Genomic DNA, 14,550 nt, shown 5'->3' on the forward strand with positions numbered 1-14,550 from the left:
TAAGGTGGCAACATCAACATTTATTTGAAAAGGGCATTAAGACGGTGCATTTGAAAATATCAACGGCTTCTTGGCCCTTTTAACAACCCACTCACCTCCTGCCCTCAGCTACACATGGAAACACCACAGTGCTCCGAAATACAGAGATGGAAACGCACACATGCACCTAAACTGACGACTTTATAGAAATATACTTTGTCATCTATACGTACACAAGTATCTAAACTAAACATGATGTACAAACAGGTCACTTACTTACACCGTGTGTGTGTCTGGGGGGAACATTTACAGGTGGAGTTTGGGTCCCAAAATGCGGAGGGGCAGCAGTGAGACATGCTGGGGGATGGAGCCGGCTGGGAGGTGATGGCCCCGGCCCCGCTGCAGGGTCCCATGGAGCAGAGCAAGGGAAAAGCATCGGAGGGACCGGGGGCTGCTCTGCAGGGATAACCCGCAGTCCAACGCCTGGGAGCAGAGGCCAGGGGTATTTTTTGCCCGAAAAGGGATGATGGGCACCCCAAGATGTGCCCCGTGCTGTCCCTGTGGCTCCCCTCCTTCAGTGTGAGCAAATGTTGTGCTCATCTTCCCACCTTCGTTGTGGTTTTGAAGAGTTTTGGAGGTGTTTTTCCTGTGGACACACAATTTGGGGGTTAATTGCTTTTCCTACTGCGTTTTGTTAAAAATTTTAGTGCTTTTCATTAAAACAGCCACAAAAGCAAACACTTCTTCTCCAAGCAACCTGCTTCGCGTTCCTGCTGCCGACCCCAAAACCTGTCCCAGCCAAAACTCAGGCTCCAGCGGGACCAGGCTTAACCCGGGGAGCAAAAAGGGCTTGGGGACAGGGGATGGAGACACACGGGGACCCTGAGGAGAGGCAGCAGCAAAGGGAGAGCCGCCGGCACTGGGCAGGACTGGGACAGGCAGAGCCACGCTGGGAGTGGGGCAGCACTGTGATCCAGCCCAGGGACTAAAATAAACCCTTGTTTTTCCTGTCCTCTTAAGCTAGATCATTTCCTAAGCCCAGATTACAGCATGACCACACAAACAAGTGGTGACCTTGGGGCAATTGCGAACTGTATCCGCCACCGAAGAAAAAAAAAAGGGGATGGTAATGTGTAATTACAAGCTTAAAATAACTGCCTGAAGATCTGCAGCAAGAGGTGGCAGAGAAATGGGTCGTGGCTGAAGCAACTCAGCAGGGCACGGGCAGAGCCGGCGCGAACGCTGAGCGGCTGCCTTTACCTGCTGTCCCTCCGCGATGTGCAGAAGCAGCTCCCACGTCTCCAGCTGTCTAAAGCTGCGTCTCTTCGTGTGGCAAAGACAGGAGCAGCATGTCTGGCCAGAGGGGAAGGGGCTGCCCGAGCTCGCAGGAGAGACCCCCAGGGACCCCCAGGCTGCTCGGATGGCAATGGTGGGGAAGCTGCAGGCCACCCGACTGCGAAGCGTGCCCAAGCTCGCCTTGTGAACAGCCTTAGTGCACCGATACTCGAAAGGCATTTGGGAGCAAGAGAGACCCTGTGAATGCTTGAACACCCCCTGCAAATGACTGAATACCGCCTGCGAACGACTGAATATCCCCTGCGAACAACTGAATACTCCCAAGCGACCTTTCCTCCCCGTCCCTACTGTCTTCACCTTGCAGTTTTGGTTTGGTAGGACCCAGAATCTTCTACCACGTGTGTCTAAAGCAAAACTTTCGATAGGCTCATCTCCCCCAGCCCAAATCCAGTTTTATCCTATTGCACAAGAAGAGGTGCGATCCACGGCCCACCAGATGCAGGGTCTGCAGGGTGTATCCTCTAAAACACCTCTTATCGCAGCTATTTCCTGCAGTACTGGGGTTTCTTTGTGATTATGGCTCAGCTGATTTAAGACTGGGCTTTGTCAAAGTGATTCTGCTTAAAAAAAAAAAATTAAAAAAAATTCTCTCTTTGAGACAGGAACCCCAAAACTGTGAAAACCCAACCCAAAAATATGAAAACAGTGGGTAAATGTGTTAATATTCCCCAGCATGGTGGTTGCTCGTGCCTCGTGTCACCGCCCCAGGCACCCCACTGCATGCCCGGGCACGCTGCCTGTGCGCTCAGTCGCACCGGCCCCCCGCGAGCAGCCTGCCGGTGACCCGGGCAAGAGGCACAGCTCTTGTGGGTTTTTTTTCCCACAAAAAGTGGGTTTTCCCAAAGAAATTGTGTTTTCAAGTGACCTGGAACCAGCCAGGCTGCTGCGTGCCCCCACGTTGGGATGGGACGATCGCCACCCTCGTGCTGCACCGGGCAAGCCGTCCGTCCAGGGCATCGGGGCACCGTGAAGTGCCCAGGGGAATTTGCCACGCAACGAGGGGGCTACGGGGAGATGCAGGCTCACAGGCCAGGAGCTGGGCACGGGGACTGTACCCCCCTCTAGCAACCTGCCTCAAGCACCAGCTCGAGGAGGCTTTGGTTTTGCGGTCGCCCCAGGCTCCGGCACGCTGCACCCCAGACCCCCTCCTGCCTTTTGCAGTCTCACACCCTCCAACTTCAGCCCTGCCCCTTGCTGGGGCTCTTGACGTGGCCGATAGATGATGCGGGGAGGGATTCCCCAGGGACCAGATTTGCTTTACGCTGGGAAGATGTACATACCCAACGTGCTCTGCCCGGAGCCAGAGCATCTCCTCTCCCCTTCCCGAAAAACAAAACCAGAAAGGGAGGTCACAGCAAACACCCACCTCCCCGCGCCGCTGTGCCCTGAGCCTCCTGCACCACCAACCGCTGCAAAACGTGGTTGCGGAGGCAGAGGGTCACAAAATAAAGTACGGGAGACGGGTTTGTGGTGCCAATGAATCTTGGGGTGACCTCGGTGTCCGTGTCCCCACCCGTCCTGCACGAGGATGCGCTCCCCACAGAGTCAGCAGTCTCTCCCCAGGAGGTCCTTTGGTGCGAGCTGTGCGGCGGTGGCTCTGCCCTACCAGCACAGCTGCCCTCAGTACACGCACAGGTCTGGGAACTTCATCTCGTACACTGGGATGGAGTGGTTTTGGGGCTGGCCGTAGGCGGCTGTGATGGTGCCGGAGGGGCTTGGCGGTGGCCTGAAACGCAAGAGATGGAAGGAGGTGGTTTACAGAGATGTTTGGTGAGAAAGCAAAGCCTGGTGCAGAAAATGTGCATTCCTGCACCATTGCAGGTCTCCCTGGTGCCACCATAGCAGAGGGGAACCGGGGCAAACAAGCCAGAGGCTGCTCCCAGCAACGCTTGTCCCCTCTTGCCATCGCAAAGGCCCCAGCCCCAGGCCGGCACCCATCCCCAGCACACGAGCCTCCTTGATGGGGGGACGCATGTGGCTCCCATTGCCCCCCAGCCAGCGCTGGCCTTGTGGTCAGACACCCCACACTCCAGCAGCAGATTTCTGGGTGGCTCGACAAACTGTGCTTGGCTCAGCGTGCTCAGCCGTCGCCCCAACTCACCGTATGGTGATCTCGAAGATCTGGTTGAGCTTGCTCTGCAGCAGTGTCGCCTGTAACACAGACACGGCGGCCGTATTAGTGCGGCTGCACCCTGAGGACCGCAGCGGTGCAAACGGAACAAACACCCCGTTGGCCTTCCCTGGTCACCGGAGTAGAGGGAGGGTGGCCTGACAAAATTCAGAGCCGCGTTGTCACCGTCTGCCTCTCCCCAGCAGTGCCACCGCAGGGATTTAGAGTGTCGCAGCCCCGACTCACCCGGGCACCGCAGTGGGCGGCGATCTCCTCGAATGGGGCTTTCTGAAATTTCTCCACCACTTGCCGCCTCCGTTCCCGCTCCTGCTCCTCCACGGCGACGCTGTCTACTGAAGCAGAAGGGACGTGGTTCTCAGCTGCTCCCTACCTGCACGGACCACCACATCCCCACCTCCCCAGCAGACAGCGTGGATTTGGGCATCACTAGAAAGCCAAGGACAGGGTCTCCAGCGTCTGGCTTTGGGACCAGCCCGCCCAGGAACACCTCCAGGGCCAGGAAAAGCTATGAAGCTGTTCGGTCGCCCTGCAGCCTGGGTGCAATGCTGCCATGGCAAGGCGCTGGGGACTCATCCATCCGTGGCGTGCACACACAGACACAGGGGTGACAGTACCCATGCACACACACCACACCAGCCTTCACCTCTCCCTACCACGGCCGGCTCCCTCACTTACCTATCGCCTTCTTCAGCGTCTCGTATGTGATCTCTTCTGCTGGTGCTCTCTAAAAGAAGGGGAAAAGCAGATGAGGCTCAATGCACAGCACAGGATACCGTTCTGGGATTACAACAACCCAGAACCAGTGTCCCAGGCTGTACTGTTGCACCAAAACACAGTCTGTCATTAAAGATCAGGGATACCTTTCCTGGCGAAGAGTGCTTTTAAAATGTTTCTTCAGGCTGGACTAGCCAGACCTTACACCTCCCTGAAAGTAAAGATTTGCCACCCAAACAGCAGTGGGAGACCCTTCCTGCTGTGTGGCTCCCTGGATCGGGTTTGCGTGGCAAGATTTTGGTAGCAGGGAGGCTACAGGGGTGGCTTCTGTGAGAAGATGCCAGAAGATTCCCCCGTGTCCGACAGAGCCAATGCCAGCTGGCTCCAAGTCGGACCCGCTGATGGCCAAGGCTGAGCCCATCAGAGATGGTGGTAGCACCTCTGGGAGAATGTATTTAAGAAGGGGAAAAAAACTGCTGCGCAACAGCAGTCGGGAGAGAGGAGTGAGAATATGAGAGAGAAACAGCCCTGCAGACCCCCAGGTCGGTGCAGAAGGAGGGGAGGAGATGCTCCAGGCGCCGGAGCAGAGATTCCCCTGCAGCCCGTGGGGAAGACCATGGTGAGGCAGGCTGCCCCCCTGCAGCCCAGGGAGGTCCACGGGGGAGCAGATCTCCACCTGCAGCCTGGGGAGGACCCCACGCCGGAGCAGGGGGATGCCCGAAGGAGGCTGTGACCCTGTGGGAAGCCCGCGCTGGAGCAGGTTTGCTGGCAGGACCTGTGGCCCTGCAGGGGACCCACGCTGGAGCAGTCTGTGCCTGAAGGACTGCAGCCCGGGCAAGGGACCCACGCTGGAGCAGTTCATGGGAAGGACCCGTGTTGGAAAAGTTTGTGGAGAACTGTCTCCCATGGGAGGGACCCCACACCGGAGCAGGGGACGAGTGAGGAGTCCTTCCCCTAAGGAGGAAGGAGCGGCAGAGACAACGTGTGATGAACTGACCGCAACCCCCATTCCCCGTCCCCCTGTGCCCCTGAGGGGGAGGAGGTGGAGAAAACTGAGAGTGAAGCTGAGCCCAAGAAGAAGGGAGGGGTGGGGAGAAGGTGTTTTAAGATTTAGGGGTTTTTTTCTCATTACCCTACTCTGATTTGTTTGGCAATAAATTAAATTCATTTCCCTGAGTTGAGTCTGTTTTGCCCGTGACGGTAACTGCTGAGTGATCTCTCCCTGTCCGTATCTCGACCCACAAGCCTTTCATTATATTTTCTCTCCCCTGTCCAGCTGAGGAGGGGAGTGATAGTGCGGCTTTGGCGGGCACCTGGTGTCCAGCCAGGGTCAACCCACCACACTTCCCTTGCAGGCTGGGACCTGTCAGTGCCTGGAGGGGAGCGTCAGGGGGAGTCGGGGTCTTTCTGACGCCACTCGCTGCCAGACACACCAGGACTGAGTTACGGGCGCCTGTGCTCACAGCCAGTGGAGCAATTATGTATGCAGCCAAATGAAGAATTAGAGAGGGCTTAATTGCATACTGTCAGGTTACTAAAAGTATGCAGTGCTGAAGGGATGAGGCAGCCCCTGCAGCTCTGGCGTAACACAGTACCTGCTCTCGCTCAGGACTGTTTCTCGACTCCACCTCAACCTGCAGGGAAATGGTCTCACCAATGCTCTTCCTCTTGGACAAGCGATCTTCATCTGGGGAGGACAAGAAAGGGCAGAAAAGCTAATTGCAGCCGTCTCAGGGGCAGTGGGGTGAGCACAGGCAGCCCCTGGGGAACATGGCCTCACATCCCATCCCCAGGGTAGAGTCCATCTGAGCCATTCACCCAAATTCATCCAAACCAGCAGAACTGAGGACTGAGCCAAGCCCAGCAGACTTCATGGCTCCTTCCGTCCAGTCAGCCATACATGTGTCAACCCCAGGAAGTTCCCAATTAACCACTTTATGCCTCAGTTTCCCCAAGGCTACTCCTCTAAAGGAGGGCAGAAAAACGACAGGCCCACATGTAGGACAAGAACTTCACACCCCCATAACAGTGCAGAGCAAGGGACTAGTTTCCTTTCCCCACCAGTTCTCCGGGATGCCCCAGGGTGGTGCGTACCCGTCAGCTGGGGGATGTAGGGTGTGCTCAGCCGGTCCGAATTGTAGCCGCTGCCACCCAGCACCTCACTGATCTTGCTCTGCCAGAAGAAGACCTCCGGGCCCAGGCGGTCAAGGCTTTTGCTCAACCTATGGAGATAGAGGAAAAACCAATGGAGATGGCAGCACCTCTCCTGCTAGGGGAACCATGCCAGCAGGGTTTCCAGTCCCTTTTGGGTCAGAAACAGAGGGCTCTCATGGCTTTGCTTAGTTCCAGCACAGCCCGGCTACATCACGCTATTTCTGCGCGCACCGGCACAAAGTCAGAGTCTCAGAAGGGCTCTCGCCCCATCACGAAGGATACGGATGCACTCAGGGAGCACCACCCTGACCTCGGGAATGTCTCAAGAGAACAGTGGCACTCACTGGGGGCAGTGTCTCCGTAAGGGACCTCACCACCAAATGCGACCCATGCCAAGCGTGCCAGCAGGAACGGGACAGCCCAGCCAGCCTTGGCCTGAGGATGCTCAGCATCCTCGAGCCGGTGGCACGGCAGAGCAGCAGGATGACATAGCAGATCTACACCCATCCTGCTGTCAGACAAGGGGAAGGATCAGCCTGCAGAGCTGATCCCGGCATTTGGCTGGCTGTGAGCGCAAGCCATGGCAGCCACCCCCTTCCCTGGCTGCATGGAATCCTCCTCGGATTCTAAACAGGCTGAAAACCACTTGATGTCCTTCCCACTGTGCGATCCCCAGATGGGAAAGGAGACAAGCACGGGCAAGTGAAGGGTTGATAAACCCATTATCGCCCACGATCTTAAGGATGCCAATCCCTCAGGAGCAGGTAGTGGGGAAGAAGATATTTTCGAGGCTCTTACCTGGGTCTCTCCACAAACACATCTTCAGGGAGCAGATAGGGAGCTTCCTTCTGCCGCATCTGGATGACCTGTGGAAGACAAGCAAGGAGCCAAGCTCAAACCCCACGGGTGGCCAGGAGAGTCGATCCCAGAGCTGCCACGGACAAGGCTCCAGCCCTGTCCCCAGACCCTCCCTCGCACCTCGTGGATGTGCTGGCAGAAGGTGGGCACGGTGGTGAGCTGGCTGATGAGGTTCAGGTAAGCTGCACCGAGGGCAAAGAGCGCACAGCGGTTGTACGCTGTCAAGTTATCCTCGTTGAGCTGGGCAATCTCCTGCAGCAGAGACACAGACCCATGAGATGAGGACAGACAATGCCCCAGGATGGTTCCCATCCACCTGATGGCATCCCCTGCCCTGCAAATGTCCCAGCTTTCGGAGCTTGGGTTTGCACCATTTCAGAGGCTGGCAAGGCGACTGGGATCTCCCCCCAGCATGCTGGCCTGATCCCACTACGGTGGCAGAAGCTCAGACCAGGTGAGGCACTTGCATCCTGCTTCCTCAGAGACCCCAACTCCAAAACAGCCCCTCCCAGACGCTCCTTCCCACCACATCCCAGCCCACCCACCCCACGGCGCTGAGCACCAGCAGCACATCCAGCTCCCCGCTGCCTACCTGCACGGCCAGCACCAGGCGGATGAGGTCCACCACGACCTCCTCATTAGCCAGCTCGATGCTGATGAGCATCAGCATGCTGTAGAGAGCCTCATAGTGAGCCTGCACATTGCTCTCCTCCTTGCATATCAAGTAGATGTGCCGGTAGAGCTGCTGGCCATGCTGTGGGGACACGGAGAGATGCGGTCACCCCCTGAGCATCCCCTACGAGTAACACTGCCATCAACGCAGAGAAAGAAAAGCAGCAGGGCCCAGCAAAGGGGCCTCCATCCATGCAGGAGGGAGCAGAGCTCCTCCGGTCACCAAGCAAATGAAGAAAGGCCCAGGGAGAGGGAGCTGTGACTGTCAGGTGGTGTTTCACCATTTGATGCTGGACCCTGATGGGGAAGAGGCACGGGCAGGTCCAAGAGCAGAGCCCAGGGCAGGCAAACAGCACTCGCAGCACCAAGCCTAGGGAAAGGATGCCTCTGTTGCAGAAGCATTACAGAAATCATGGCTCAGACCACAGCAGAAAAATAAAGCCCTGAGACACATCACTTGACAGCAAGGCATGGGAGAGAGCAGGGCACATGCTGGTGCAAGGGAAACTCAGCTCTGCGACAGATTTTGGTTTGAGTGCTGCATTGCTGCTCCCTGGTGTGCGCAAGGTAAAAAATTGATCCCATCTTGGCCTCAATTTAGCTCCAGAGGGGCTTGCACCACCCTGGAAGTCTTTTAAGGAGGCAGCGGGGCGGGGGGGGATAAAAATAAATAAAATCAGGCAACTCTGAAAGCCACTTGATAAATAGCTTTTGTGATACCAGCAGATCCTGAGGGACACATTCCTTGGGGCAAATAGCAGATTTAGGAGTCTAGAAAGGCCCACGCATGAAGCGCTGATGGAGATTGAATCCCACTGGCTTTTCCCAGGGACATCCCCAGATTTAGAGGCATCATGGTACTCCAAGACTCAGTGTGACTTGGGGAAACAGAGGCACAGTCCTCACACTGGTCTGCACAAGGACAGCTTGACCCAGACCCTGACACTACCTTCTTCATGAAGACAGTATCTTGGCGCGAGCATTTGTCCACTTTCAGCTTCAGGACCGAGATGTCGCTGATGGTGCTGCAAGGAAAGGCCAAGGGGAAGGGAAAACTCAGACACCGGAGGGAGGAGGCATGTTTCCCGCATGCCTGCAGAGCTGCTGGCCGGGAACAAGATGTCCGGGAGGAACCGAGGGGGAAAACTAAAGGCGGCTTTTAAAACCCGTCTGAGCAATTCAGATATTCAAGAATACTGAGGCAAATCACTACAGGATTTCAAGGCAGTGGCACTCAGGAACACAAAGGCAAGTTACAAAGAAGTGTGCAAGCAAAGTGGATTAGCAGGACCACAGCAAAACACATGGAGATGTTTCCATCTGGGATTACAGTCACCTTCTTCCAAGGTAATGCAGCATGGACAACACAAGTGTCCAGCAGGCCTATCCATGGGGATGCAATGCAGTCAATGAACCCACTCGAGTTGGTTATTGCTCCTGCACGTCCTCCTGGGACCACTGTCTAACCACAGTTACGTTCAGCAGCACAGTCCCATGTCCCTCTGGGCACAGTCTCTCAGGGAGACCCTCCACCCACCGGCTCTTAGCAGACCACTGATCTGCAGCATTAAACCACACCAGAACTGGTACCAGATTTATTAATAACCCTGCCAGCGCTCCCAGCCCAGCAGATCTCCCTCCCAAGCCCACTCTGCAGGGTCTGCAGGTCCCAGCCCTGTTGGGGGGTCCCCTGGACATACCTGATGGTGGAGAATTTCTGCCGGTTCCCATGGCGATCGATGAAGCTGATGAGGATCTCAAGGACAAAGAGGCGGATCTCAGCATCCTCCATGAGGGCTGCGGAGAGCAGCCTGTCCAGGAAGGCGCTGGGAAGTGCCGTGAGCATGTTACTGCACTGGAAGCCCACAGAGACCTGCAAGCATCAAAGAAAAAGGGAGGCAATGTGACAGTGTCACTTGAAGGAGGTTAAAACACACCAAGAAAGAGGGGATGCAATCAGAGAAGACTAAGTACAGCTTGAGCTTTTCCTAAACCACGCCAGGGGAGAGGGTCCCTGAGCTCAGCTCTGCCATGTCAGCAGCTGGGACCCCCACAGGTCTTGTGGGGGTTGGACACTCCTGCAGGGATGGTGACACGTTCATACCTGGAGGAGGGACTTCAGGAGCATTATCTGTGTCAGCCGATTCCGGTTCTCCCTGCCATGGAGAGAAGAAACAAACAGTAAAATCCAAGTGAAAACAAAACAACCCTCCTTCCATACCCAAAGGATGGAAAAGCCTCAGAAAGGGCAGGATGAATTTCCTGAGAGTCACCACCACAAACAGCCATGCTGTAAAGGTCTCCAGCAAACGAGCTCCAGATTTAACAGCCAGCAAAAAGGCTGCTAAAGGAAAGATGAATATCAAAGTACACATCCCGCCATAGGCATCAGAAACAAGGCAGCACTCGCATCTCCAGGCAGGCGCAAGCTGAGCTCAGGACGATGAACCAACCTCTGGATGTCCCCATCCCACAGTGACTCCCAAGGGACACCAGGCACTGGCTCTGAACAGGCTCCTCACTTTTAAGCAGCTGAAAATTGGTAAGACCCAAGCCCTCCTGTCCACGGAGGTACCCCTGCTCCCATCTCGCTTCTTGTAAAGCCACCATGAACCACATTTCCACTTCAGTGATGTGGGGGGGTTTTATGCAAAAAAAGAAGAAATCTTGAATTCTCTACTGTCTGAATTCAGTCTTTTCTAGCCCCAGGGGGACACAGGGAGCTCCCAAGGTATTTCCAGGCTGTCCCATGACATGCTGCCTACCTCTGCCCAGGGACTGAGCTACACTGCAAATGGCAGCATCTCCATAAGCTGAACTGCAGGTTGCACCTCCTCTGCAAACTCCTGGTTCACCTACACACCCAGAGCAAGCACCATCCTTCACACAGCGTCAGATGAGATTTAAAAACTCTCCCGGAGGAAGCTCATGTGGAGCTCCCGGGGGAGCTGATAAAGGAGCAGTGACAAACAGCCTGGCACAGCCAGCCTAGCACTGAGAAGCGACTGCCATCCTGGGGCTATGAGCCCAGTTCTGCTCCTGCAGCAAGGAAAGCTGCCCTGGCCGAAGGGCACACAGCACCCAGTGTGTCTCCCACCATGTGAACTGGGATTGAACGCAGGCATCGGGAGTTACCCCCATGTGAGCGAGGAGCAGAGCGTGTCTCCTATCAGCCAGCAAAATCTCTCTCCCATCAGAGACAAGTAGGAAGAGCCTGACCGCACTTTGAAGATAAATATAGCATGAAAATCTGTTTGCTCCTTACCTACATGTTTCAGCACTGATACCCTTGCTCCAAATAGCTCTCATGGTCTGTTCCCACACTTCTTAAGCAATTATGTTGTTTGGGTGTTTTCCCTTCCTTCTCTTCCTCCACCGCTGGGTATAAATACCACCTCCTGCTCAGTGTTAATAAAAGCTCAGAGGCAGCTCAGAGGGGCCACGCGCCAGCGGGGGAAGGCAGTGATGAACAGCCAGTCCCACAAAGCCATACATGAGCTTCTCAAAAGTCACAGAGCCCTCCCTCACCAGCGGCCACCTTGCTGCCCTGAGACATCCAAAGTCACTCCCCTGAATGTTATTTTTAGTTCCTGGCTAGTTTTGGACGACACCCTGGGACTGAGCTCCTGACAGCTGAATCTCTCAGCAGGTACCCTAAGAAATGCAGACTTCAACTGCAGCACCACTGCCTGTAAACACCTTTTCCCCTTGATGCTCCAGTGTTTCAAGGGGCCCTTGTCATCACATTTGCAGCAGACAGCAAAGCATTTTAAACAAGGATTGCACGTTGCTCAGCTTCCCTCGCTCTTCAGTGGAAGCTCATGATGCTCAGCCTTTTCAATAACGTGCCCATGTTCCACTCTGTCCCCAAAGGCCACCTCGAGGTGGGAACAGTTTCAGGAGCTCCTCAGCACTTTCAGCCCTGCGTTTGAAGACTTGCATCACCACACACCGGACAGCAGCAGGGACAGCAGGGCAGGGGGGAGCAAGAGGAGGGAGGAAGGCATCTTTTCTCACCCAGCTTTGCCAGCCTCAATGGACTGCTGCGAGGAGGGTAGCGGCACCTTGTTCATGATGAAGACCATCACCTCAGACTGCTGGTAGGTGGGCAGCGTGCTGGCGAAGGACCCTGCGGGGACAAGAGCGAGTTGGCAGCGTGTGAGGCGTAGCCCACCGTCCCCAGAAGCACCCAGGGCCCTGGGGTCTGCCCGCCTGCCCCGCTCCAAGCTGGCTGTCGGACCCCCATAGCCAGGCTGGGATAGGACCTGGCACCCACAGGCAGCTTTACCTTCAGGGCGATTCGAGACCCATCAAAATGCCTCCCAGGTGGGGCACCCCCAGGCCCAGGCAGGGTGAGGCTGAGAGATGCCAGCCCCTGCCTCTACCCCTTCCTTTTTCGGGGCTGGTGCATCCCCATCCTCAGCGGCTGCGGCAGGCTGCCGCCTGCCCTCTTTCCCTCCTCTCCTTCCCTTCCTCGGGGTCTCCTACCCAGGATAAAACGCGACTCTGCCTGCACACAGCAGCCCTGCCGGGGACGGCCGGGGTTGCAATGCCACCTGCCGATAACCCGCCACCACGCCTGCAGCACGCTGCAACAGATAAACCTCATTTCCCATCGCCGCTTTTAGGATGAGGGTGACTTTGTTTCACCCCAGATAATCCCGTAGACGCACAAGGCAGAAACCCACCGCACAGGGGATCACCCACCAGCACAGCCTGCGCCGGGCACGGCGGGACACCTCACCTATGGTTTTAATGACCGCCTCCTGGAACATCCTCTCCTCGTGCTCCTTGATGATCTTGGTGCTGACAACGGCAGCGCAGTCGTAGCTCCCCGTCAGCGCGTAGTCAATGCTGAGCCGCAGCTGCCTCAGCAGGGTGTTAAACACCTCCAGCACCGTGGGGCCTGGGGGGGCGAGAAGGGAGACGGTGGAGCATCGCCGGAGGAGAGCAGTGGTTTTCCCCGTGGAGATGGAGGCTGTAGTTTCCCACAGGACAATGTGGTTTGTGCATCCCATCACCCCATAAACAGGTTGAAAACAGTTTGGACAGACACAGAGTGACTTTTAGCCCCCGCCAGCTTCCCCGGTCAAGACAGGAGAGAAATGTCCTTCCAGGAGCACCGTCAGCTCAGCATATTCACAGCAAGCCCCTGAAAATCCCTTTGCCCCGTCACAAACGCAAAGGCTGGCATTGTATTCAGCCCTCCAGGTTTAGGTCGCTGCACGTGGGCATGGGTGTTGCGCTTGGGAGCACTGAAATGGCACAGAAGAGATCCCAAGCACCCATGGATGCTCCGGACTGGATCCCCCCCCACCAGCTCACACCTGGGTGCACGCCAGAGCCCAGCCGAAATGTCTGGCACCTCTTCACCATTCCCACCGCAATAAAAGGGCGAAGAGATGGATGGAGAGGATAAGTTTATTCACTTACCAACAGATCCGGAGGCTGCGATCACTGCTGCCTCCGAGAGGACCTCCACGATGCCTGCGCGCACGGTGGCCGCGCTCTTGCTGTTGGCATCCAGGTGCCCCAGGAGCTGCTGGATCACGAGATGGGAGTGCTGCGGCTGGGAAGAGAGCATGAACGTCAGCACGGGTGCTGCATGCATGAGGTGACAGCCCGTTTCTGTAACCCACACGGCTACCGGGGACAAATCCTGCACGTGTGCCCAGCTGCACTGAGTCCCTGCCCGGCTCTTTCCAAGACAGCTCCAGATGGAAAATGAGAGGAGGCACCTGGAGGAAGCCTGTTTTACATGACTGAGCAAAAGCTTGGAGCAATTTGCACGGGAAGAACGATCTAAAGAGCTGTACAGATCTAAGGAAATTGTGACAATTAATCCTGGGGATTTCAGGGAGAAAAGATTTGATTTTTGCCAGGGTTTCCCAAAGACATCTATACTTCAAAAGGGTCCTGCTGAGTTATTGTGACCTGACACTTCCAATATGCATTAACAGGATTTTATAAAATCTAGTAGCACTGTAAAGGGTTTTAGTCAGTTTACAGGATTAAAAACAAGAAACGAGAGCAGGGGGCGGAGATCTGCTTTTCACTGTAAGAGTTCTCCAAGCAGAGCTGTGGCTTGCCTGAGTCCAAAAGCGAAGCAAACTTCCAAAGGGGTGAAGTGGGGCAGCAGGTCTGGGACAGCCTCAGCAGAATGGGAGCAGGGTGGGAAGGCAGCACCATGCCCAACAGCATGCAGGGACCCATGAAAACAGAGTTTCATTGAGATCCACATGGAAAAACAAAGGACGGACCTCTTCCCATCACTTTGGGGTTTACCTAAACTGCATTTCCATAGCCCCCAGTGAGAAGGGGAGAGGCTGGCAGGGTCTGTCTCTGAGAATCCCCATGTCTAAGGACAGGGATGCTGGGCTGCAGGTGCTGTCGCGATGCCTGGTTTGCCCAGGGCACTTTTCACCCCAGACAGCCCCTCTCCTTTTCTGTGGGGATGAGAAGTTTGGGTTGATTTACACAGCAACGATCTGGAAAGAGGCAGCTTTCCATGGAAGCCCAACTGCTTCCTTTGGAGTGTTTCACAGCACGCTGCTAGCCCGTCTGATTCAGCAGGGCTTTGCTTTTCGCTGAGAGGGAGGGAATCGCTCCCGGGACTGAGATACAAGCTCCATGAGCAGCATCCTAAAACACGTACGGCTGGCGCACAGCCAGGTTAACTAACACCT

The 14,550-nt window shown here is 55.8% G+C and overlaps 1 protein-coding gene across 5 annotated transcripts in view; it reads right to left on the reverse strand.

Annotated features, from left to right (window-relative positions):
• Positions 1-14,550, reverse strand: part of EFR3B (EFR3 homolog B) — a 42,397-nt gene continuing 27,847 nt past the window's right edge. For 4 of the 5 annotated variants that reach the window (XM_030037695.2, XM_030037696.2, XM_030037694.2 and 1 more), the window contains 15 exons: positions 13,298-13,433; positions 12,609-12,770; positions 11,882-11,993; positions 9,969-10,020; positions 9,565-9,737; positions 8,814-8,889; positions 7,785-7,946; positions 7,313-7,444; positions 7,133-7,200; positions 6,275-6,402; positions 5,776-5,867; positions 4,142-4,190; positions 3,692-3,798; positions 3,437-3,486; positions 1-3,061 (listed from right to left, as the gene is read on the reverse strand). In XM_030037695.2, coding sequence (XP_029893555.1) covers positions 2,956-3,061; positions 3,437-3,486; positions 3,692-3,798; positions 4,142-4,190; positions 5,776-5,867; positions 6,275-6,402; positions 7,133-7,200; positions 7,313-7,444; positions 7,785-7,946; positions 8,814-8,889; positions 9,565-9,737; positions 9,969-10,020; positions 11,882-11,993; positions 12,609-12,770; positions 13,298-13,433 — 1,605 coding nt within the window. In that variant the 3' untranslated portion in view covers positions 1-2,955. The remainder of the gene's footprint in view (positions 3,062-3,436; positions 3,487-3,691; positions 3,799-4,141; positions 4,191-5,775; positions 5,868-6,274; positions 6,403-7,132; positions 7,201-7,312; positions 7,445-7,784; positions 7,947-8,813; positions 8,890-9,564; positions 9,738-9,968; positions 10,021-11,881; positions 11,994-12,608; positions 12,771-13,297; positions 13,434-14,550) is intronic. The other variant, XM_030037693.2, reaches the window with a different exon arrangement.

This window comes from Aquila chrysaetos, chromosome 15 (genome assembly GCF_900496995.4).
Source record: "Aquila chrysaetos chrysaetos chromosome 15, bAquChr1.4, whole genome shotgun sequence".
Taxonomy (NCBI): Eukaryota; Metazoa; Chordata; class Aves; order Accipitriformes; family Accipitridae; genus Aquila; species Aquila chrysaetos.